Source organism: Terrapene carolina, unplaced genomic scaffold (assembly GCF_002925995.2).
Source record: "Terrapene carolina triunguis isolate 2854851 unplaced genomic scaffold, T_m_triunguis-2.0 Scaffold35022, whole genome shotgun sequence".
NCBI lineage: Eukaryota > Metazoa > Chordata > Testudines > Emydidae > Terrapene > Terrapene triunguis.
In genome coordinates, this window is record NW_020699373.1 from 11,691,204 (window position 1) to 11,714,177 (window position 22,974).

At 45.4% G+C, this 22,974-nt stretch overlaps 1 protein-coding gene across 1 annotated transcript in view; it reads left to right on the plus strand.

The window, feature by feature from the left end:
* The window catches only part of LOC112119695 (phospholipid phosphatase-related protein type 1), a 200,030-nt gene that overhangs the window by 72,789 nt on the left and 104,267 nt on the right, over positions 1 to 22,974 (plus strand). Inside the window, exon 2 of the mRNA XM_024218455.3 lies at positions 16,779 to 16,884. Coding sequence (XP_024074223.1) covers positions 16,825 to 16,884 — 60 coding nt within the window. The 5' untranslated portion in view covers positions 16,779 to 16,824. The remainder of the gene's footprint in view (positions 1 to 16,778; positions 16,885 to 22,974) is intronic.

Sequence of the window (22,974 nt, forward strand, 5' to 3'; positions counted from 1 at the left end):
GGGAAAGGGGCGGGGCCAGGGCCCGTGGAGTGTCCTCTTTTTTTTATTTTTTAAATATGGTAACCCTACCAGATACTCCATAGCAAGGAATAAGAAACTCCACAGTGGAGAATTATGGAATTATCTGCTTATAGGGAAAGCTGCTTTCCCCCCGCAACAAATGATGTTTTTACCTATGTCTCTTTTTTCATCCTCTAATATAACTGACTATTCTTATCAGTCTACTCTTTGTTTGAATCCCATTAAGCTCGTTGCTTCAGTGATACCTTGTGGCGATGAGTTCCACTGGTTAATTATGCATTGTGTAAAATAAATCCTTTTATCAGGTTTACATGTGTTGCCTTTCAGTTTAATTAAACATCCCTATGTTCTTCCATTAGGAGCTGTGAGTAATCTAAATAATTGTTCCATTTCATAAATGAATATGCTAAACAACAGGGGCTCTAAAACAGACACTTCACTGTCAACCACGTTGAAAATATACTGACCACCCACAGGGCAGGTTTAAGCTATCGCCTGTTTATAGGAATGCACTGTTTATTTTACATGTGGATTTTGGGGGGTTTTTTGGAACAGGTTAACCATGTTTTTAATGTTTAAATGTTGCTAGCTGTGTGTGTTTGCAGGGAATGTGTGAACTAGCGCAAAGCCACGTTGAATAGAACATTTGTTGCTGCTGGTCTCTCTGCTTCCTTGTGGCACTGGTGGTGCTGGTGCGGAGGGTAGAAGAACTGATACCAAGTCCAGTGCACAGAGCAGTGCTAGAACAAACCCTCTATCCCTTGGTTTCAAAGTGAACCTAGAGTGCTGTCAAAAAAGACTATGCAATTGTTTGGCTATTCAGTCCATGAACCATCTCTGATAACATGTATAGGTTGGTTCCTGCTTGATGTTGAGCGCTTTGAACTTGTATTTAAGTCAGTGGTAATTCAGGATGCTTGACACTCAGATCTTTGCAGCGTACTACTCAGGCCAGGTCTACACAGAAGTGTTTTATGGGTATAATTATATGGGCACATACTATACTGGCCAAGCACTCCTAGTGCGGATGCAGCTTATACCAGCAAAACTGTGCTTTTGCTGGCATTGCTTATTCCAGCTCCCTTAAGTGGAACAAGTTCTACCGATAAAAACAGTGTTGCCGGTATACCTGTGTCTACACTAGGAACTTGTGCTGGCACAGCCCTGTGTGTTAGGGATCCTCTTCACATCTCTGACCAACATAGCTATGCTGGCTTGAATCTGTAGGGTAGATCTGGCCCAAGACTTTACTTGTGGCCTGAGACCCTGGCTGACTTTGCTGACTAACCTACAGAAAACTACAAACTGCTGAAGTGGAGCGCATTGTTCCACTTGGGCAAGGATAGCACAGTCTGGTATGTTCTAAGGGACAAACCCTATTCTCCGTACTCTGGTGTTAGTCTCATAGACATCAGCTGAACTATGTGCATTAGGAAGGAGAGGAGGAATTGTCTCTAAGATCCTTTGGAAGTCCGTCTGAGACAAAGCCACAGATGAAAGGCAATCATTTCTGTTGTCTCCTGGTTTTTAGATTGGGCCATTGGAGGATTTTTTTTTTATTTAGGCTTCCATTGGAAAAAAAAAAAGTTGCCTTTTTCTGTCCCTGGTAAATCCTTGCTTGATGGCGTGCCATGGCATGGTATGGGATGGCGTGCCATGGCATGGTATGGTATGGCAAGGCAAGGGATAGCTCAGTGGTTCGAGCATTGGCCTGCTAAACCCAGAGTTGTGAGCTCAATCCTTGAGGGGGCCATTTAGGGAACTGGGGTAAAAATCTGTCTGGGGATTGGTCCTGCTTTGAGCAGGGGGTTGGACTAGATGACCTCCTGAGGTCCCTTCCAACCCTGATATTCTAAGGCACATGTTAGTGTAGCAGTGGGCACATTTTACTACTGCTTGAAGCCAGTGCTCCGTTAGAAATGGAGAATGAAATCCTGGCCCCATTGAAGTCAATGGGACTTTTGCCACTGATTTTATTGGGGCCAGGAATTCACCCAGAGTGTTTTGAATGGTGCTGATGCAAAACCAAAGGAACTCCTCCTCCGCAGGTGTCTGCTCCTTCTGGCTCAGCATCAGCTCTGCTGTGCTGCCACGCAGCAATGGGAAAAAGAAATTATGCCGTCTGAAGAAGCAGAGCCAACTCTCTCTGATTTGGATGATGAATCTGCAGATGGCTCATGGTGGCTGTGGGGCTCATGTGTATTTTGCCTTGCAATTTATGTGAAGTTTGTAGTGAACTGAAGCAGTTTGGTTACCAGGGCTGTACCAGCTGCTTCGGAGGCAGGGGTAAGGACGGCAGATGTGGAATAATCTGCCCCTCACATTAGGCCTCATCCTCATCTCTAATAGCTAGAGATTGGCTTAAACCCTGAATCATGAGGCTTAATATCCTTCCAAAATTTTTGTTAGCATTAGCTATTATAACTCTGGGTAGTCTTGTTATCTGTATGACTGCCCAGTCCACATGACCAGCAATCGGCAGTATTAGAACAAGCAGGAACTTAAAAACAAAAACCTGAATCGGACGATGCAGCCTATATTCCGGCCCCTTTGTAATGGTGATGTGCTTTTGTTTGCTTTGCATCTTTTTTTTTTTTTTTCCCTCTCTTAGGTGATAATTGCTGCTCAGACTACATGCTTCATCATTGAAATTAGAGATGGAAAAGACCTATTAGCTCATCCAATCAATTCCCTAGCCACTGCAGGATTCTTCACTGCAGAACATTTTTCTAGTACTATCTGGTTTTAAAAGCTTGGGGTCTCTGCCACTGTCTTGGGAGACCATTCCAAGGCTAAATATATCTCGCTGGCGGGAAGGCTTCACTGATCTTCAGCCTCATTTTCCCTGTCTACATTTCATCCCATTACCCCTATTATTCCGCCCCTCTTTGACATACTAAACAGAGCTTTCCTTACTTGGGGCCCGATTCCCCACTGCCTTGCATACACCTTTGTCATTATTTACACCTGAGCAAGGTGGGTGTAAAATGCTACTAAATCTAAATGGTATCCGTATACACCCAAGTATAAGTGATGGCATAATATTCAAGTCAACGGAAAACCAGGCCTGTCACGTTTCCAGTCTCCAGATCCATGTAAACTATTAGCATGTCCCCTTTAGTCATTGCTTAGGCAAGTTAGATATATTTAGCTCTTTTAATGTCTCCTTATGAATCCCTCCAGTCCCATTGATCATTGTATTGCTCATCGTGGCACTCCCTTATGCCAGTCGATATTGTTGTGGAGATCGCTCCAGAGGATCAGACTCATACTAACTTATTTCATCATCTGGCTCGTTGTCAAAGTCCTTGTGGAATTTCTTTCTTACCATGCCAGGATATTTGGGGGGCGGGAGGGAGAACCACCTACGCTATCAGTATGTGTAGGTTAAGAAAAAAACACAACCTGTGCACGTAGCTAGAATTGAGCCAGCTGAGATTTGTGAAAGCACTCAGCTTTGGCCTATCTCTGCTCCCCGTGGGAGTTTTACCATCGACTTCAATGGCAGGAGAGTTAGGCCAGCACTCGGTGCTTTGGAAAACCCCACCCTTACTGCTTTTGTGATCGCTGCATTCTGGTTGAGGAGTTTTTGTACATCCAGTTGTAAGAGGAGTTGAGGTATCTCCACAGACATCCCCTTCTGGCAGAAGAGAACAGATATTTGACTTGTCGTTTCTCGTTTGTTTGTTTTTGATAGAGCTAGGAGGAGCCACCGGTGAATATATGTTACTGGTCCCCTCCTGTGCCTGATCTGTGGCTGTGGAGGAGTCAATCACAGCTCAAACTAGAGAGCTTTAGCTCATGTTGCTGCTCACACTTTTAGTGCTGTTGGTCCCCAGTGTGTTATCCAAGATGGCAGCCATCACACAGACATTTGCTCTTTTTTCCTCTGTTAGGAAGCAAACATGAGGGATAACATAAATGGTGGATTTTAAGCTTTGTAAGGCTCAGACTATGTGATTAACATCCAAGTGTGTGTAGGGCACGGTGCAGAGCTGCATCCCCTCTCCCCCCCCGCAGAGGGAGCTCCAAGAGGGAATGCATATGTATGCTGCACAATCTCTTACAATCCTCCACTTTGTGAAACAGCCCGGCTTGGGTTATCCGTGGAGAACGAACCTGTGACAGACAGCACTAAAAGCATGAGCCTCTCTCCCCTGAGTTAAAGTGTAAGGGTTGTTAGCTAGATGCTGGAACAGACTGATTAACCTCTGCTGTGGACCAGCCACTAGAGGTGGACAGATGCTCACACTCTGCCAGTATGGGTTACACTTGCTCCCCCGGGCAACTCCATGGAGCAGCGCAGGGAGTGAGGGGAAGCAGGGTCATGTCTTGGCCTCCATCTCCTCTCTTTGGGGGTGGTTTGTAACACAGAGGCTGATAGGAGGGCGCAGGGCCTGCACTGCCCTGAGTGCAGGAGCTACATTTGTGTCCTGTCCTTGCATGGCATTGGGGAGGAGGAGGCAGATTGTATTGACCAAGCCAGACAGAAGTAGGTTGGTCCTAAACTCAAATAAATGCCTTTCTCTGCACACAGCTGATGTGCCGTGTCTCTCTCAACTCCCTGCCTAGCTGCTTCTTCCTCCTTTGTGTAGCTTTAAAAAAGCAATGTTAGATGTCCAGGTCTAGATTGGTGATCCAATTGACTGCTTCAGGTAAAGCAGAGTGGATGGCAGAGATACCGTCAGGAGGATAGGATAGTTTGGGACATTGGTTAATGAGGTGTTCCGTAGTTTGAAGGCCGTGTCTGCAGTCAGACGTAGGATTGTGTCTCAGTCTCCATTAATGGGGGAGGTAAGCACATCTCCCATGTGATATGCGGCTGCAGTTCAAAGGGGATCATATTTTCCAGTGGAATGTAAAGCCACTAGTTTCTTTGTCTGGGTCCTTGAAGAGCTGTTTGTTTGGGATGTTGATGTCCGTCCACCTTGCTTGCCACTGATCTTTGGGGGAAAACCCTGAGTCTTCGAGCTCTGTGCTGCAAGCCAAAAAAGTTTTTCTGGATTTGACTCAGAACCTTGGTATGTTATTTAGATCTGCATCTTTTGGGTGGCCCTTGTTCTCTTGAATGTGAAGGGACTCCTGAAGGATTCTCCTGTCACAATGAATTTGGGGTGGATTCTCCTGCACAGCACAGGAAGTCACGGTTGTGGCATTGATTTTACTGTGCCTGGAATTATCCATGTGGCACTGTTAATTTGAGTGATGCATGGGAGCTACTCCTTGCCGATGTGAGTCTGAGAATGTCAGGGCAGTGAGATTCTAACACACAAATTATGCTCCCGAGCCTGAATGTCAACTGTTGCAGTGGGGTCATGTCGTTGTTTATTTTTTTAAATAATAGTGGCGCTTGTACTCAATGGGTTGCTCAGTTTTGCTCTCTCTGTTCCAGACTGCCTGCTCAAATCAATAAGCGTTTTGTCCTCAGAGTCTCTTTCCCTCTGTTTATTATGTACCACAGAGGGAGGCCTGCCCAGTTTTGAATGTAAAGCCTTCAAGGTAGCATTCATATTCTGACTGACGGCCAATGTCTGTCCCAACTGATTGGCCTCCCTGCTGTTTTCCCTGTGGTGGAGGAGAGAGTTCTAAAATTATTCCTAGATCCCGGAGAAAACTCTTGTCTTGATGTCCAAATGACCCACCGTATCTTTATATCTTGACTCTGTAGAGTCTCACTCCTGAAAGCACTGGGCTCCCAGACCATGAAAGAAAAATTGCAAAGAGATCGCCACATCTGTCTCGGGAGTTGTTCAGAATCACATCCCCTTGGGCCCCTTCAGATTGAGAGAGGCATGTGTGAAGATCTGCTCTGTACAGAGAGAAGTCATGGAGCCCGTCACAGTTCCCTGATTCTCAAGTTTCCCTGACTCCAGTATAAATCAGAGCAGCCTATGGACGTGGTTCTAACTTATGACAGCCAGTTGAGAATTGGGGGCATGCAAGAGTACTTTGCCTCACCCCATTGCACCTCTTCGTACTCCGTATACCGAGGTGAGGGGAGCAGATGGTGTAGGAGCCAGCTTTATGCTACACTAGGGAATTCTCTGCTGGCCAGGTAGGGCTAGATTGTGGGCACTTCACAGAACCTGAGCGGCACAAAGTGTCTGAAACAGGGAAAGAGAATGTGGCTCAGTGTAACTCTATAAACAATTGCTCTCAGACGTATACCGAACTGTGCAGAGCTGACTACCGGTGGGGCATATGCTGGGGAAGAAAGAGAAACCCAATGCATGCGCAAACGGAAGTATAGATCCCATACAGAAATCCATGCTGTGGAAATGGCCTGGGCTGGATGTACTATGAACGCTTGTGCTTGTGTTCACCGGATGTCCTGTGAACATGAGCTGCATCTCACTGGAACAGTCCAACTAGAATAGAAGGAAAACTCAACAAAATCCAATAATTCTGCCTTGCTTGGAAATTTGTACATAGGTGGGAGTACCATATGCAGAGGCACCTTAAAGCGACTCTTGGTGGGGCAACCTTGTTTCTTCTCATTCCTTGTTTAATACATTTAAAAAATGTGCCTGTAATTCTCAGGCTTCCAGTTGCCCTCTGCAAACTTACAAAAAATAGTGGAATTGTACAAGTGTAACTGAGGGCAAAATTTGTAGAATCTGTGCAATGGTCATGTTCCAGAAGACAGACAGAATGTGCTTGACATTCAAGTTCCAGCGTGAATCTGCAGGCATGCCAATTAGAAAAACCATCACTTTACTTGCAAACTGAACAAATTTGATCTGGAAGCCAGCGAGACCTGAATGTCCCAATATAATTGACTATGCATGAGTGCAGTCTGTTGCAGGACCGGTCCCTAAAATTACTCTAAACTACTGTAATTTCATTAGACCAATTTTGCCATTTATTCCTGGAATTCAGAGTCCCCTTCTCCTACAGATTATGCTCTAACTGCTGACCGCACCTGCCATTCCTTTGTTGCAAGTGGCTTCAAAAATAAATGGAGCTTTAAACTGATTGGATATAAAGAAATGAGTACTTGCATTTCCCATTGGTTTCAGAAGAACCTGCAAGGCCCATTAATCAGTCTAAATTAAGATGAAGCATCTTCAGGTGATTGGATAGAGGCCAAAAATAGTCCCCCTTTTCCACCCAAGAACACACACGACTATTTCAATTAGATTAATTTCTAAAATTGGAAGGGATGAAAGGAGAGCTGGAATAATTGGCTTTTTAGTTAATTGGAAGTTAGAAGCAGAATCAGCTCCATTAATTGTGTACGATAAATTTGGTGGAGGTATTTACAAAGAGTGCACGATATTTTAAAGTATTTCTTAATGAATCCTGTAATCTGCCTCCCTCTCCTCCACCATGCACTGATAATTCCATCACAAAAGAAGACAGCAGCTGTATCAGTTAGATGGTAAGGCAGCTTCACCCCTGTGATTTTACTGATTTTTTTCATGCTGCGTTTTAAGAATTGTCACTCCAGGCAACTTTGAGTTAGTGACATGCTAAACAATTTGGCAGGGATGTAAGCACCTCACAACATGAACCTGCCCATCCATGATGACACTTAAAAACCAGAGCTGAGTGAATACAACAAAACAGCCCTTGGGAACGATCCTTTGACTTCCACGTGATTCTTCACTTCCGCCATGTTTGTACCACTTTTTATTTGCTATGGCTGTTCTTCGGGGGTGAAAATCACCCCATGTGATGACGTGCACATAAGAGGTGCATGTAATCTAATCTAATGTGATTTATACGGCTGACCATCCCTGTAGTACCTGGACACCTCCCACACCTGAACACCTCGGGGGCAGGGATAGCTCAGTGGTTTGAGCTTTGGCCTGCTAAACCCAGGGTTGTGAGTTCTATCCTTGAGGGGGCTATTTAGGGACCTGGGGTAAAAATCTGTCTGGGGCTTGGCCCTGCTTTGAGCAGAGGGGGGGTTGAACTAGATGACCTCCTGAGATCCCTTCCAACCCTGATATTCTATGATTCTATGTAAAATCCATGGCAATAGTGAAGTCCTTGAGTGGACTACATGGAGTCTCTGGCACTTCTCCCCTTTTGGGGTCAAAACTCTGCTTGGGGGAGTGTTTATAATTTGGGGTCTTGGTTGGTGTTTAGGGTGTCTCTCGCGATGGCCCTTTACATAGTGGTGAATTTCATCTTGAATGTGTGAACAATAGTATTCGTTCTTCAAAATGATGAAGGGGCTGGGGCACATGACTTACGAGGAGAGGCTGCGGGAACTGGGGTTATTTAGTCTTCAGAAGAGAAGAGTGAGGGGGGATTTGATAGCAGCCTTCAACTACCTGAACGGGGGGTTCCAAAGAGGATGGAGCTCGGCCCTTCTCAGTGGTGGCAGATGACAGAACAAGGAGCAATGGTCTCAAGTTGCACTGGGGGAGGTCTAGGTTGGATATTAGGAAACACTATTTCACTAGGAGGGTGGTGAAGCACTGGAATGGGTTACCTAGGGAGGTGGTGGAATCTCCATCCTTAGAGGTTTTTAAGGTCAGGCTTGACAAAGCTCTGGCTGGGATGATTTAGTTGGGTTGGTCCTGCTTTGAGCAGGGGGTTGGACTAGGTGACCTCCTGAGGTCTCTTCCAACCCTAGTCTATGATTCTATGAACTCTACTTGCTATTTTTGAACAGCACTACATGGGAATTTTATGATTGCTAATTTAATACCTACAAATTCTAGTTTTCCTTTAGTCCAGCATTTCTCAAACTGGACCTGCAGACCCCTGGGATTTCCCAAGGATACTCCAAGGGGTCCGCAGGCCCCGCTGAGAAACTTCTCCCCCTCCTTCCCTTCCCTCCCTCAACTCCTCCTCCTCCCTCCCAGCACATCGGGGAACAGGCTTCCTACCTGCCCTGGCGCTGCACCACTCCCGGAATCGGCCAGCACGTTCCTGCAGCCCCTGGGGAGGGTGAGGGACAGGGGGTCTCCACACTCTGCCTCTGCCCCAAACGCCAACTCCACAGCTCCCATTGGCCAGGAACTGTGGCCAATGGGAGCTGCGGGGGTGGTGCCTGCGGGCAGGGGCAGCACACGGAGACGCGCTGCGCCCCGCCCCCTCCCCACGGCCTAGGAAATGCTGCCAGAGGGATTTGCCAGTTGCTTTCGGGAGCCACCCAAGGTAAGCGCTACCCAGTCAGAGCCCTCACCCCCTCCTGCCCCCCAACCTCCTGCCCCAGCCCAGAGCCCACATCCCACACTCAAACTCCCTCCCAGAGCACGCACCATGCACCCCCTCCTGCACCACAACCCCCTGCCCCAGCCTGGTGAAAGTGAGTGAGAGTGGGGGAGAGCGAGGGAGGGAGAGGGGATGGAGTGAGCGGGGGCAGGGCCTCGGAGAAGGGACGGGGCAGGGTGGGGCCTTGGGGAAGGGGCGGGGCAAGGCTGAGTGGGGGGGGGGGGGGGTTGGGGGTCCCTGAAAAATTTTACGTCAAAAGTGGGGTCCTTGGGTTGCTAAAGTTTGAGAACCGCTGCTTTAGTTTAATACAGGCATAGAGCCTGATCCTGCCTCTGGATCCAGCACACAGGCATTGATGTCAATAGAGCACTACATAGGCATAGGAGTCGACCTGCACAGACCCAGTGGCAGCCTAAGGGCTTATCTCCACATAGAAAGTGCATTGATTTAACAAAATCAGTTTGGGAGCTAGTTAAATCAATGCAATCTCTTGGTATGAATATTATGCATCTCGTTTAAGATCAGTTTAGCTTAATTTGTCTTGTTAGACTTTGGCAAATGCTGCAGAAGGTCACTAGAGGCTTAAATTATTTTGCCTTGGTCAAAGATCTGTATCATATTAAAATCTAGCCACTTTATAAAGAAGGGATTCAGGGATACTAAGGTGGGATTTTCTACAGAATTAAGTCATAATAATTAACCTTTTGTCCTGTCTGGAGAATAAAGAGAATTCTAGCCACTCGCTTAAGAGTTAACACATGCAGGAAGCACCAGAAGAGAATCATACATTCTAGAATCCGAGCAATATGATTGGTGATTGCAATTGGCATTCTAGAGAGAAGACAGAAGGAGAGAGCTAGAGTTGAGCATCTGGCTGGTCTAGATTCGATAACCGCAAAGCCCAGTCTACATTTAAGCCCTGCTTACCCAAAGAAATTGACCTATCAATGAAAATACATCTCAGCCATGAATCTCCTGGGACCAGTACTCAGACTATTTAACTGCTAATGTAAGCAGGACAAACCCATTTTCAGCACCACCGCGGACAATAATCTTGTGCCATGCATCCACCAAGCCAATGGAACACTGTGATAGTGGTGAAAATGGTCCTTCCTTCACTAACCAATGTATCATTTCTGGGCTCTGATTAGAAGAGCAAAACAAATGATGAATAGGGAACAGCTAACAACAAATAATGAAGAGTGAATACTATTGTTGCCCTCCGCTGGACTCTCTCCAGTTTGTCCACATCCTTTCTGTAGTGGGGGGCCCAAAACTGGACACAGTACTCCAGATGTGGCCTCACCAGTGCCGAATGGGGGGAATAATCGCTTCCCTCGATCTGCTGGCAATGCTCCTTCTAATGCAGCCCAATATGCCATTAGCCTTCTTGACAACAAGGGCACACTGCTGACTCATATCCAGCTTCTCATCCACTGTAATCCCCAGGTCCTTTTCTGCAGAACTGCCACTTAGCCAGTCGCTCCCCAGTGACAGTCATGCCCAGTGACAGCATAGTCTAGTGGATAGAGCATAGGACCGGGCATCAGGAGCCCTGAGTTCTAGCTGTTCTGTTGCCACTGAGCTTTGTGTGACCTTGGGCAAGTCACGTCACCTCCCTGTGCCTCTGTTTTCCCATCTTACCTTTTGTTTTTCGTGTTCATTTAGATTGGAAGCTTGTTGGGGTAGGGACCGCCTCTTACTATGTATATGTACCACCCCTAGAACAATGGGGCCCTGATCCTGACTTAGGAATTTAGGCACTACTGTAATACAAATAATAATTATTAATAATGCAAATTTACTAAAATGGTGTGACTGCTCATTCAGAGCCACTCTGCCGCACATTAACTTCAATTTTTGTGACCTGTCAGTGAAATGGGGATTCAACATGTGCAGGTTAGGAATTGGGTCTGTTTCATTATCCAAAACGATTCTTGTTGGAATGAAAGAGGAGTTGCAAAAGGTGTGGATTGTAAACAAAGTCATGTCTGAGAGAAAACCGGCTAGCACAAAAAATGGTTATCATTTAAAGCAGACTACCAACCAAACTTTGCAGGAGTTGAATACAAAATTAGACCAATTTACAAATAAGCACACAGGAAGGAAAAAAAAAACCCAGAACAGCACTGATTTGCACCATTGTTGCCAATCCCAGTAAAAAATCTGGGGCTGAATGAGCACAGATTTAGGTCCCTGCAGTGAAGTCAGTGGGACTCTACAGAGAAACAAGGTTCCACCTGCGTGGACCAGTTGCAGGACAGGGGCCCTACCAGCCATCTCAGCCCGATAGGTGAGCACTACATTTCAGGGTTGGTAGTCACCAAGTAGATGCTATGCTCAGATATTTCAGTGATGAGCATAGCATAAGAACCTAGGTCAATAGCACCGATTCTGTGGATAGAGGATTTTACTCTTCAGGGCTGTTGATCCAGCACCTTTAACAAGCAACACGAGATTTGCCTAACAGAAATACCCATTTTATAAGACTGCAAGGAAAGCCAAAATATTCAATCGGGGCTACACAGGCTTTAATTGAAAAAAAAAAATTATGGATAATCAAAGCCTCCTAAAGCATGAACTGGTGATTTGTTGATTTAAGCCATAGCAGCCATCAGCGCTTATTTTATCCGCTACTCCAGAAATATACCGGATCCGCTCTTGTAGTCTTTTCTTACAGCCACGTCTCTCGCGCTATGTCATGTGCTAAAGTAAAAGGCTTGAGAAAACACTTGACTGTGCCTTTTAAAAATCCTTCTGCTGGACATAACCTGCAGTGTTCCATTGATTAGAATTTTCTCTTCTTTCCTCCTTGACTTCCTCTCCCCCTCCCCCGCCCCGCCATGACAGATCCCTGTGGTAATAAAACCTTTTCGGCCTGAGGTGTTTGCCTTCGTGGTTCTCTTTTCTCTGACTGCCTTTTAGTTAATGTTCAGTTTGCTCATATATATATTCCATGGCTCTGCCTGTTTTCCCAGGAGATGCTACACAATAACCTCCCACACTGCAGTTGAAGGGCTTTCTGAAAATGTATGTGAGGGGAATTAGGCAAGATGAGAACTAACTAATGCTAATTAATTCACAGCCTTTGTATTATTCAACTACACTACCTTGTTTAAAGAGTAGAAGCACCTCACATAATGCCAGTGCTCGGGTAATATTAATATTCCCTTCCTGTAGGTCTGACCAAGTCGCCTCACATTGCAGTGTTCACGCTCCCGGATTAAAAGGTCAGAGCTAGTGGTATCTTAACAAGTTTTTCCTAGTTAACAATCAGGACAAAATGACGATAAAAATGGAGATGGTGACACTAGATGCTAATGAAAGATATCCGCTATCGTTTGTACAGAGAAGCTTTCCTCAAGAGGTAGTGAGATGCATAGATATAGGCCCAAATTCTCTCTGTGCCAATATCTAGTTCTGGCTCCCTGATTCCCTGGGCTGATCTGTGCCATCTCTGATCACAGCGTAGGCGGGAGCAGCCTAGGCTAGCTGGCCATGGCCTCCAAGGAATCATATGTCATCTGGGGACAGATCGAGTGCGGCATATTTCAGCCATAACCCACCCTACCACTGTCCTGCCCCCTTCGTCAGAGCCAAATGTGGAGGAGTGGCGAAAAGGCTGGCTATGCCAGCTCTGTGCCAGCTGAGAGGTCCCCCATAGGGAGAGAATTCTCAGATTGGCTGCTTTCTTGTCTCTTTGAGTTTCCAGAACAACATCAAATGGCCAGAATGCAGGAGAGAATCTGGCCCATAAAATACATTTCTTTTCCATAGGCAAATTATTGTTGTAACAAACTCACTGATGGTGAACAGCAAGTTTGCAAGAACAGTCATAAACACGACATATTTCTGACATCATTGCAAGGGCCGCGGCATTCAATTAGGCAGAGCAATGGTGCTACAAAGGACCTTCAGCTTCCTTGCTATAATCCATTCAGTTTCTTAACACACATGATCTAAATTCTTCTGAACCTAATTAAATGTCTCACAGCACTCTACTTCCGTTTAAAACACCCACCTCCTTACTGTTTTCCATAGTATACGTATGGAATCGAAGGCAAGGCGTTAAGTCATAAGGCACTGGATTGACAAAATCCGGTTATTACTATGCTCTGGCTGCACTGGCCAGGGAAACAGTATTAATGCCATCCTTAAACATGGTCATTGCTAGAAAGGTGCTGGCAGGATTTCAGTAGTAATGATGCACACAATTCTTGTAATTCAGTAAGAATTCTTCCTTAACTTATCATCCCATCAAACAATCCCCAAAGCCATTTAGAACAGAAATAACTCCTGCACGCCTGCCCAGTTAGGAGCGGAGCTAGGTGAAATATGGATTTTTTTTTTGTTTGCTGGCAATTCCAAAAAATAAAACGAGAAAATAAAAGTGTTGCAGCTCAAACTGAAAATGAAATTTTCTGACAAATTGAAAAATAAAATTGTTTTGGGTCAAACAACTCGATTCATTTTGATTTGGGGCATTATTGTACTTTAAAAAAAAAACTAAAATTAAAAGAAATTGCAAAACAAAGTTACATTTAATAGAAAAGTTGAAACGTTTTAACCTGAGAAATTGAAATGTTTTGATGGGGGGGGGTTGTTTTTTGTTTTTGTTTTTTTTGACTGAATCAGTTTGGTGAAATTGCTGTGAATGCATGAACTTTTTCAGCATTATCGAATCTGCATTGTTTGCTGGAAAAAGTTTTAGTCAAAAAATTTCATCCCGCTTTAGTTAGGAGTTCATAGGAGCAACGATTATATCAACTCCCCATCCCAGTGCCTTACCAACCGTCTCTCAAAGTAGACAGATCATGTGGAGCAAGTCTCTGTGCAAGTGAAGTGGCATCATCCTATGAAAATTTGCCAGGAGTTGATGCTACTTAAACCAGCCCTTACCCCCATACGTGCCTTGCCAAAATCCACAGTGCCCCAGTAACTGGGAATTCAAATGGAAGAGCTTCTTTGGGTTCAGAGTGCTGAGGGTGGGATTGTGTCCCATGGCACCCTGGCTATTTCTTAATGTGGTTAGAGTTTCCATTCCTCTCATTTCCCTTGCATTGTCCTGTGTGAGTGTGTGTGGTAGGGGACTGGGCAACTCTCTGGTGACTGTGGTTTTTTTCCTTTGGTTTATACCACTGCCTAATGCTGATCTCTAAAGCCATTTTAAGTCTCTCTTAGCACACCCCCAGTTAAGTCTCCCATTAGAGTTCTTTTCTCCATACATTGTGTACAGTGAAGAGATCAAACGTCTCAATGCAGATTGTTACCAGGTTATGTTCAATTAAAATTACAATAGTCAGTTACCGGATTTGCCCGTTACTTTGGGGTATGCTCATTTATTCAGGTGACTCTTCTAAGAGGGTGGGGCCGGGGTGTTCTGTAATTCTGTCAATGTACTGCTTGTGTCACTTGTGTTTTTATATGGAGCTCTACTTCTCCCTTCTGCAAGTCCCCTCCCAATGGAGCAATCCTGCAGGACCTAGGTTCCCTAGGGCTGGGTTCCTCCAGCCCCAGAACCGGGGACAGACAGACAGACACACACACACACACACACACACACATTAACAGAGCAAGTCTGAGCAGACCAGGTTAATCAGCACTGTCAAGCTGACCCCTTATATGTCACTGGACTCACTGGGCTGGATGAAGCAGCACTTTCAAGCTACCTCTCCTTATATGCCCCTAGGCTCCATTGACTGGGTCAAGCAGCACTTTCAAGCTGTTACCCTTATGCGTCCCAGATTCAGCACGTCCCTATCCCCACTCCCCCAACACAATTGTACTGGCAGTAACCTACTTGATGAGCAAACCCCACAGTATTTTGGGCGCTGCAGGGATCTTTAGCTTAGGTAAAAGAAGCGTTGCTGTAGAGTGAATGGGGGAAGCTAAAAACACAAAAGAGTAAAGTTCAGCAACAGAGAGAGAAGCAACCAAGTTAACCATAAAAGTTATTTATTGAATAATAGTGATAACTACACAAGGAGAGCTAAACCAACATAACATATATTATTAAAGTTTTATACCTAAGATAGAAAGGAAAACACAGAGAGAGAAAGAGAAAGAGGGGGGCGATCTCACCGCTCCATGAGGCTTGAACTGGTCGGGGTTCCCAGGTGATGGTGGTAGCTGAGGGTCCTGAGGGCAGGAGACAGGCAGAGTCCCCAGCACGGTCTGTCAGGAGAATATGGAGTCCCAGTGGAACTGATGCATAGTTTGGATCTAAGCATCAGAACCCTGACTAGAGGGTGAGTAGGGATTTTTGTAGAGAAAATACAATTGTTCAAGGGAGAACACTAGATTTGTTCATAGGTGAGCTGATGACTCAAGGGTTTTCTTTAGGCTAGACAATAGGAGCTGATCACTCTTGGCTATGGGTGGTGTTTTCTTCCAGGGAGCTCACAATGCAACTAGTCTGCTTCAGTATTTTGGATATCAATCAAGGATTCATTACTAGAATTGGTCTGATAACTGCTGAGCTGGGTGTGGGCAGGCATAAGTTCATTAACAGCTGGAGCAGAGCTTCCCATGATGCAGTGCTTTCCTGCTTTTTCTGGTCCCAGAGTTCAGTGCGGTTCTCTGTTCTCCATTCTGTATGCAAATTGAGATGTCTCCCTGTCCCATCTTTAATGCAGATTGGGCTAGGGGAGTTGTCTCTGTTCTTCATTTTGTATTCTAATGGAGATGTCTTAATCTTGTCACCCTTGTCAGGAGGGGTCTAGGTGTGTCTCCCAACGCCCTTCACTGCTCTCCACAAGTTTTTTCCTCTGATGGGTTTTGGTTTAAGCAGAGGCTTGGGGTGGGGATGGGGGGTCTTTCATGAGTCAGGCTGGATACTGCACCCTGGTTCCCCAAGAACACAGAGCTGACTGGTATCAAGTCAGCATCTCAAAGTAATGCTTAGCAGGAAGGGGTTTTGTGGTTTAAACTACTAATTAACCTTGGGCCAAAAGTACTTTCCAGAAAGGGCCCAATCCTTCACTGCCGATTGTGTGGTGCTTACTCCCACCGAAATCAATAGTTTTGCCTGAGTAAGCTGTGCTGGCATGTTAAATTGGACATATTTGCCCAGATAAATCTCTTGATCATCCACAGAGTGGCTTTCAGATCACTGTAAACCCATCTGATTTTAAAGTACAATTTCACCATTTATTTAGCATAAAACATAATTGATTTAAACCATGTATGACTCAGGCAGTACAGTCACTTCTGCGCTGGATTGTGATCTTGCAATCTGCTCTGAGTTAAGGAGCAGTGCATGGTTGCACTGGTCCAGAAGCAGAGAAAGGGTCAAATTGTGATTGAGATTTTGATCCTGCTTCCTCCTCGCTCAATGGGAGATGTAATCTGCACCACCCTAAACCTGGTGACCTCTGTCTGAGTCACACTCTCACCTCCCAGGCTGCTCCAGGAGCTATGCAGCAAGACACTGGACAGGTTGTAAAACTACAATCTAGCGCTTAATATTCTGTTCCTCTTTTTCTCTGCTTGCTACATGAGCTTGCCGTGATATTCTCCAGGCTGTATTAAATGAAGAACTTTCAGTCGAATGTAACTTACTCTACATATTTGTGTCTCTCTTTCAGCCTGGTAAAGTTTTGGACAGTGCTTTCCCAAGAGGTGTGATGAGAAATGGCTTTAGGAAACACCCAGCGAAGTTATTCCATCATCCCATGTTTCATCTTTGTCGAGGTGAGTGCACTGCACAGATGCTGCAGGAGTTTGTGTCATGCTGTGATGAAGCTGGGACAAAACCAGCTGAACTCTGTAAGAATGAAGAGTAGCAAGTCAGCAGTTGCGAAATGTATCCTGTTTTGATAAAGAAATGACACGGGTTGTATATCACACATGAACACAGCTTTCTTATTTAACAAGGCATCAGGGCCAGATTGGTCTCGCATTACAATCCCACAATGGGGTATAAGCGGATCCCCCATCCCTCCCTTACCGCCCTATATAGGTTTGTCAGACTTCAGATGCAGAAGAATGAGCAGGTGCTGCATTCTCAGTGAGTCCATCCCTGGAGCGGGTGAGTAGGGACTAGAGGAAGCGTTGGTTCTCCCTGCCCAACTCACTGGCTAGCATAGCCGATCTAGGAGGAGGTGTCATCATTTATTGCTGTAAGTGGCCACTGCCCTCTGGAGCAAGAAGAAAGTGAGGGAAGAATTGTTATTTATAGGGGTGTCTCTTAGGCATACAGTCCCTAGAGCTACCCCAGGTTGATGCAACATAGGCACCAGCCCTTGCTCAGGGGAGTGAATTAATTCTCAGCCTAGCCCAGTAGTTCAACTCTTACTGCAATCGGTGGGCATTCACTCAGGCGAATGGTCCAGTGGGAATCTAGTGAGGTGCTTCTACGGTTTAAACATGGTGGTGGAGTCAGGTGATACAACAGTTGTGAGTTAACTAATGTTGAAGTCATGTGAGTGAGTGCTCACTTAATTTAAGTAAGGGATCGGACAACCAGGGCCTTTGTTTGTTGGGTATGGAGTTTGTTTTCTTTTATCAGCCTGGCAGGTTCTTTATTAGTCGTTTATTCACTCTAGTGAGTTTGTTTCCTGTTATGTTCAAAATAAATGAATACAAAAACCTCTTGTTCTCTCCTCCTACTAGGAGGTAGGTCACATCTCAATCTGCAGATCTGGATTTGGGTAATTTTTCAAGGAAACTTTGGTCAAAAGTTTGTCTGGCGAGAGCTATACAGTTAAGGAGTCAGAGGCATCCCCTATTGCTGTGTAATTCATACCCCCACACCTGTTGTCCCTTAATCCTGAATTGTAAAATTAACATTGTGGGCCAGATTGTGACTAGGTCTGTGAGGGTCACAGGGGCAGGAGTGAGGGAGCAGGGCACAAGAAGAACCCATTGGAAAGGGCTAGAAGGCCTAGTCACAGTCTTGGTCTTTGTGTTCTGTGGGACTGATCCAGCTCCCACTGAAGTCAATGAAGGGACGTTCCATTGCATGGAACCAGGGCCTTTGTTTGCTGGGTATGGAGTTTGTCTGAGGCCCCATGCAAGCAAGGAGGCTTGCTCTCCATAGTGCAAGGATAGTAACCTCTACAAAGGGAGATAGGATAGCTAGAGCATGTGATTGTAATAGGTACCTCTCTTGGCCTCACACATCCAGCACTGTGCCTGCTCCTGCTAAGGGAGAGCTTCTCTGCACCCACTCCCCACCTTCTGTTTCCCAGAGGTTGCCCTGAGAGTGCAATCAATTGCTCTGTGGGCCTGATCCAAAGCCCAATGAAGTCAAGGAGAGTCTTCCTATTGCCTTGAATGAGCTTTGGTTAGCCGCTCTCATCAACAGAAATCAGACTGGCTGAAGAAAGTACTAGCTGTATAGGTATGGGACATAATCACATGGGCCAAGGCTGATTAACCAATTGTTATGGAAAAATGTTGCAAAACCATTGTAGAAACAGAGTAGTACATCTCAAGAGGTGGAGTTATAGCAGACAGCAATATCTAGTGAGTGGTTTAAGGCAACTGACCCTCAGTTGTGTCTTACGGTTGTCCTTAGGGATTTATCACTGACCTAATACCCATATTTTCAAGGAATATAGAGGTCTGTCTCCTGTGGAAACCAGACCAAATTTCTTAGGGAACCTCAAACACAGGAAAGGACAGAAATCCATACATCATTATTTCATTCATCCCCCAAACCACTTTTTTTTCCAAATGCGTGTAAGAAATACCAGAAAGGTGAGAAATAAGATGTTTCAAATTTATAGCCTGAATCATCTCTGAAGAATGTTAGCCCTCTAATGTGTGAATGATGAGTCTGAGGGTAGCAGAGTCAACAGAGTTATAAATTGGCATATAGACAAGGCTGAGGTGAACGTAAAAATAAATCAAGTGCCAGGAGGAAGGGAAGATCATTGTTCACTGCCTGAGCATACTTCCCCTGTCCTTTGGCACGCTAGATGTGATGACAACAGTCAATTTTTATTAAGAAACAGACGCAAAGATAGAGAACCAGTGTTAAAATGGATGTTCTCTGCTGGCGTTGGGTAATGCCAGCTCTTCCCATGGACTATGCTTCATCTTTTACTCGTGTTACTGTTTGCCTTTCTGGAAAAGTGATGTAGATTGTCCGTGTCCAGTGCAGCAGAATTGGAATCTGAAGGCTATTTCTATTTATCCCAAGTAGTATCGATCTAACCAGCGCTTAGAATTTGATTTCCCACTGGGAAGGCAGAGCAGATGGACAGCAGCCCACTCACTCTGAGAAGCCACTACAACTCTGAATAAGTTTCACTGAAAGTGTTTTGCTTTTCAAGCTGCTAGGAGTCTGTTGGTTGCTGGAGATCATTTCAAATGTGCCTTCAAGAGGCTACACTTCATGGTGAGCTCTATACTAGTTAGTCTTTGTAGCACCGGGCCGCATGTCGGTAATTTGATAGTAGCCCTGAACCAGTGATTCTCAGCATTTCTTGGTGACTTGAGGAAAGCTGGCTGATTACATGGGGCTTCTCCTCCTGCTTGTTTCCAGCTGCTAAATCACATTGAGGACAGCTAGAAACACATTGTGTGATTTCCTAATAGTTCTTTTCCATGTTTAGCAATTGCTGATAAAACGGTAGTGTTATGTGATCACAAATGAGAGGAGAGATGGCCCACAATCCGTATTATCATCATTGATATTCCTGGGTTACCAAGGGAGGTGGTGGAATCTCCATCCTTAGAGGTTTTTAAGGCCTGGCTTGACAAAGCCCTGGCTGGGATGATTTAGTTGTTGTTGGTCCTGCTTTGAGCAGGGGGTTGGACTAGATGACCTCCTGGGGTCTCTTCCAACCCTAATCTTCTATGATTCTATGTTGAACCTAGAGCCCCCAACTAAAATTGGGGCCTCAGTGTGTTAGGTGCTGCACAGACACAGTAAGAGACAGCCCCAGCTCGGGAGAGCTTACAGTTCAAATAGGCAAGGCAGATGCAGGGAAGGGGAAACAGAGGCTCAGAGAGATTAAACGATTTGCCCAAGGTCACACATCAGCTCAGTGGCAGAGCCAGGAAGAGAACCCAGATTTTCTGTGTCCTAATTCAGAGGCCTATCCACTGGATCCCACTGCCTCTCTCACTGATCTTCCTAATAAGGTTTTGTCCACTCACTGATAAAGTTTAAACACCTTGCCCCAAAACTTATTTTCAATTCCCGGCTGAGCTGAGCACCAAAATTTCACGCCAGTATATTTTTGCTCACAATGAAACTTGGTCTTGCCTCAGTGCAGGGGGCTGGACTTGATAACCCCTTATAGTCCCTGTCGTGGGACAAGTGTGCCCTGTCCCCTCTTGTCTTGGGATTGTGTGGACTAATGGTAAAATCAATATGGCCGCTCTCGCTCTCTCAAGGTTGTGTAGCCCAAAGGCCAGAGTCATGGTGACAGCCCCTATGGCCCGAGTCAACATGGCTTCCTGATTCGGCTGGGGTGCATCGCCTAGTGGTCAGAGTCAGTGTGGCCGCCTGGCTCAGCAAGGCCTAGCAGGAAGAGTCAGTAGGGCTGTTCCCAGAGCTGCATGGCCCAATGGCCACAGTCAGTAAGGTTGCCCTCTCTCAGGGCTGCGTGGCCTAGTGGCCCAAGTCAGTATCACTGCCCCTTCCGTGGGGCTGCATGACCTAGTGGCCTGTTAGGGTGGCGGCCGGTTGGGGGGACCCGGGCCCTCCCTGCTCCACCGGGCCCCCCCCACAAGCCCTGTCACAGTCCCTTCCAGCTGGGATTCTATGATTCTGCTCTACAATATCAGCTCTAGAATACTCTCAGGTTTAGACGAGCTTAAGACTGAATATGAAAGTATTAGACACACACAGTTTTGATATTTTAAATATCCTGCTTATGATGATATTTGACAGTTTTTTTTATAATTCTGATGGTTATTCAGACTTCCATTTTCAACACCATTTTCTTAATCCTATTTTTCTCCACTCAGCTCACTTATCTTAGCAGTTAGTTATTATAAAACCTGACCTGAAGATGAATGGCTCATTGTAAGGACTTTCCCCCCGGGCTGACTTTTCCAAATTCCTTTATAAATTCAGATTGTGGACATTTAAATAAAGAGGTAACATGCAACATCTAATCTGTAATGACAGAAATGTTAAATCAACATTTCAATCCCTAATTAGAAAAGCTATGTCACATTAAAGGCTAAAGAAGTCTTGATTAAAGTAATTCTCAGTGACTTATCAAATCTATGTCTGTGTCTAAAATATTCAAGGCAAGTATCTTGATCGTTCCTTTTTATTGTGTTGTATCAGATATCATTATGTTTTGCCATGCAGTGCAGCATATATTTCCAAATATTATATGACAGAAACTGCCATGATTATTTATTATTGGGGGAAGGGATAGCTCAGTGGTTTGAGCATTGGCCTGCTAAACCCAGGGTTGAGAGTTCAATCCTTGAGAGGGTCATTTAGGGATTTGGGGATTTAGTTGGGGATTGGTCCTGCTTTGGTTTGGACTACATGACCTCCTGAGGTCCCTTCCAACCCTGATATTCTGTATTAGATGTTATATTATATACATACTCAAAGGATATGAGAAATAAAGAGGAGTGTTCACTCTTGTGTATGCAAATCTTGATGGTATTGATCAATTTTTATTTAAGAAAGAGATAGGGAATACTTAATCTGTCTCAGGTTTTCTATGTTGCTTGCTAATGCAGGACCCCTGGGGCTGGTTGCTGCCAGTGTAAATTAGAGTAGCCCCCAGGATGCTGTAGTCCAGCACTGGGGGGGACAGATGGTGCACAGAGGCTGCAACAGGAGCAGGGCAGTGCAAAGGTGGGTTTAAAGCCAATTTTTCTCACACAGCGCTGGTATTCAGTTTGTGGCGAGATGAGGATCTGACCGTACAGCTCATGGGCCTTGGTCCTGCAAGCTATTGAAGGCTGCTAACAGAAATGCAGAGAGCCAACGCACGAGGGCTTATTTGCTCAGGAGCTTCCAGAGGGATACGTGCACAATGGGCTACTGGGTTTGAAATGAACTCTGTAAGGAGGGAGGCAAAGTGAGTGGGGCTGGAGATAGGGTTTGTGCATTGGCCACAGCGTTACATGTATTATCGTGAATGCAAATGGTGTATAGCAGCTATTTTTAGGATTTCCATGGACTCCTATTGCAAGCCAAGACTGTTGGCTACTCAGGTGTGCTCATGTGTCTCAACCTCTGAACTCTGAAATGAGGGACAACACACCTTGAACTGAGGGACTCAGACTTTATGGCCAGAAGGGACCATCATGGCCGTTTACTCTGACCTTCTGCACATTGCAGGCCACAGAACCTCACCCACCCACTCCTGTAATAGACCCCTAACCTCTGGCTGAGTTCCTGAAGTGCTCATATCGTGATTTAAAGACTTTGAGTTATAGAGAATCCACCATTGACTCTAGCTCAAACCAGCGAGTGACCCGTGCCCTATGATGCAGAGGAAGGCAGAAAAAAAACCAGGGTCTCTGCCAATATGACTTGGGGGGAAATTCCTTCCCAACTCCAGTTAGGGTGATCAGATAGACCCTGAACATGTGGGCAAGACCCACCAGCCAGACACCTGGGAAAGAATTCTCCCTAGTAACTCAGAGCCCTCCCCATCTGATGCACCACATAATATGGGAGACATATTTTTTGTTGAACACACAGTTTTATTTGAAAAAATAAATAAATACAAGAATCCAAATATCCTGGAACTTCTTATAATGAAACTAAACAATGATTCTTTGGGTAGGGATGAGGTGGTCCAGGGGCAGGGAATTTGGTTGTGGGGATCAGGAGTCCATAGGCCCTGC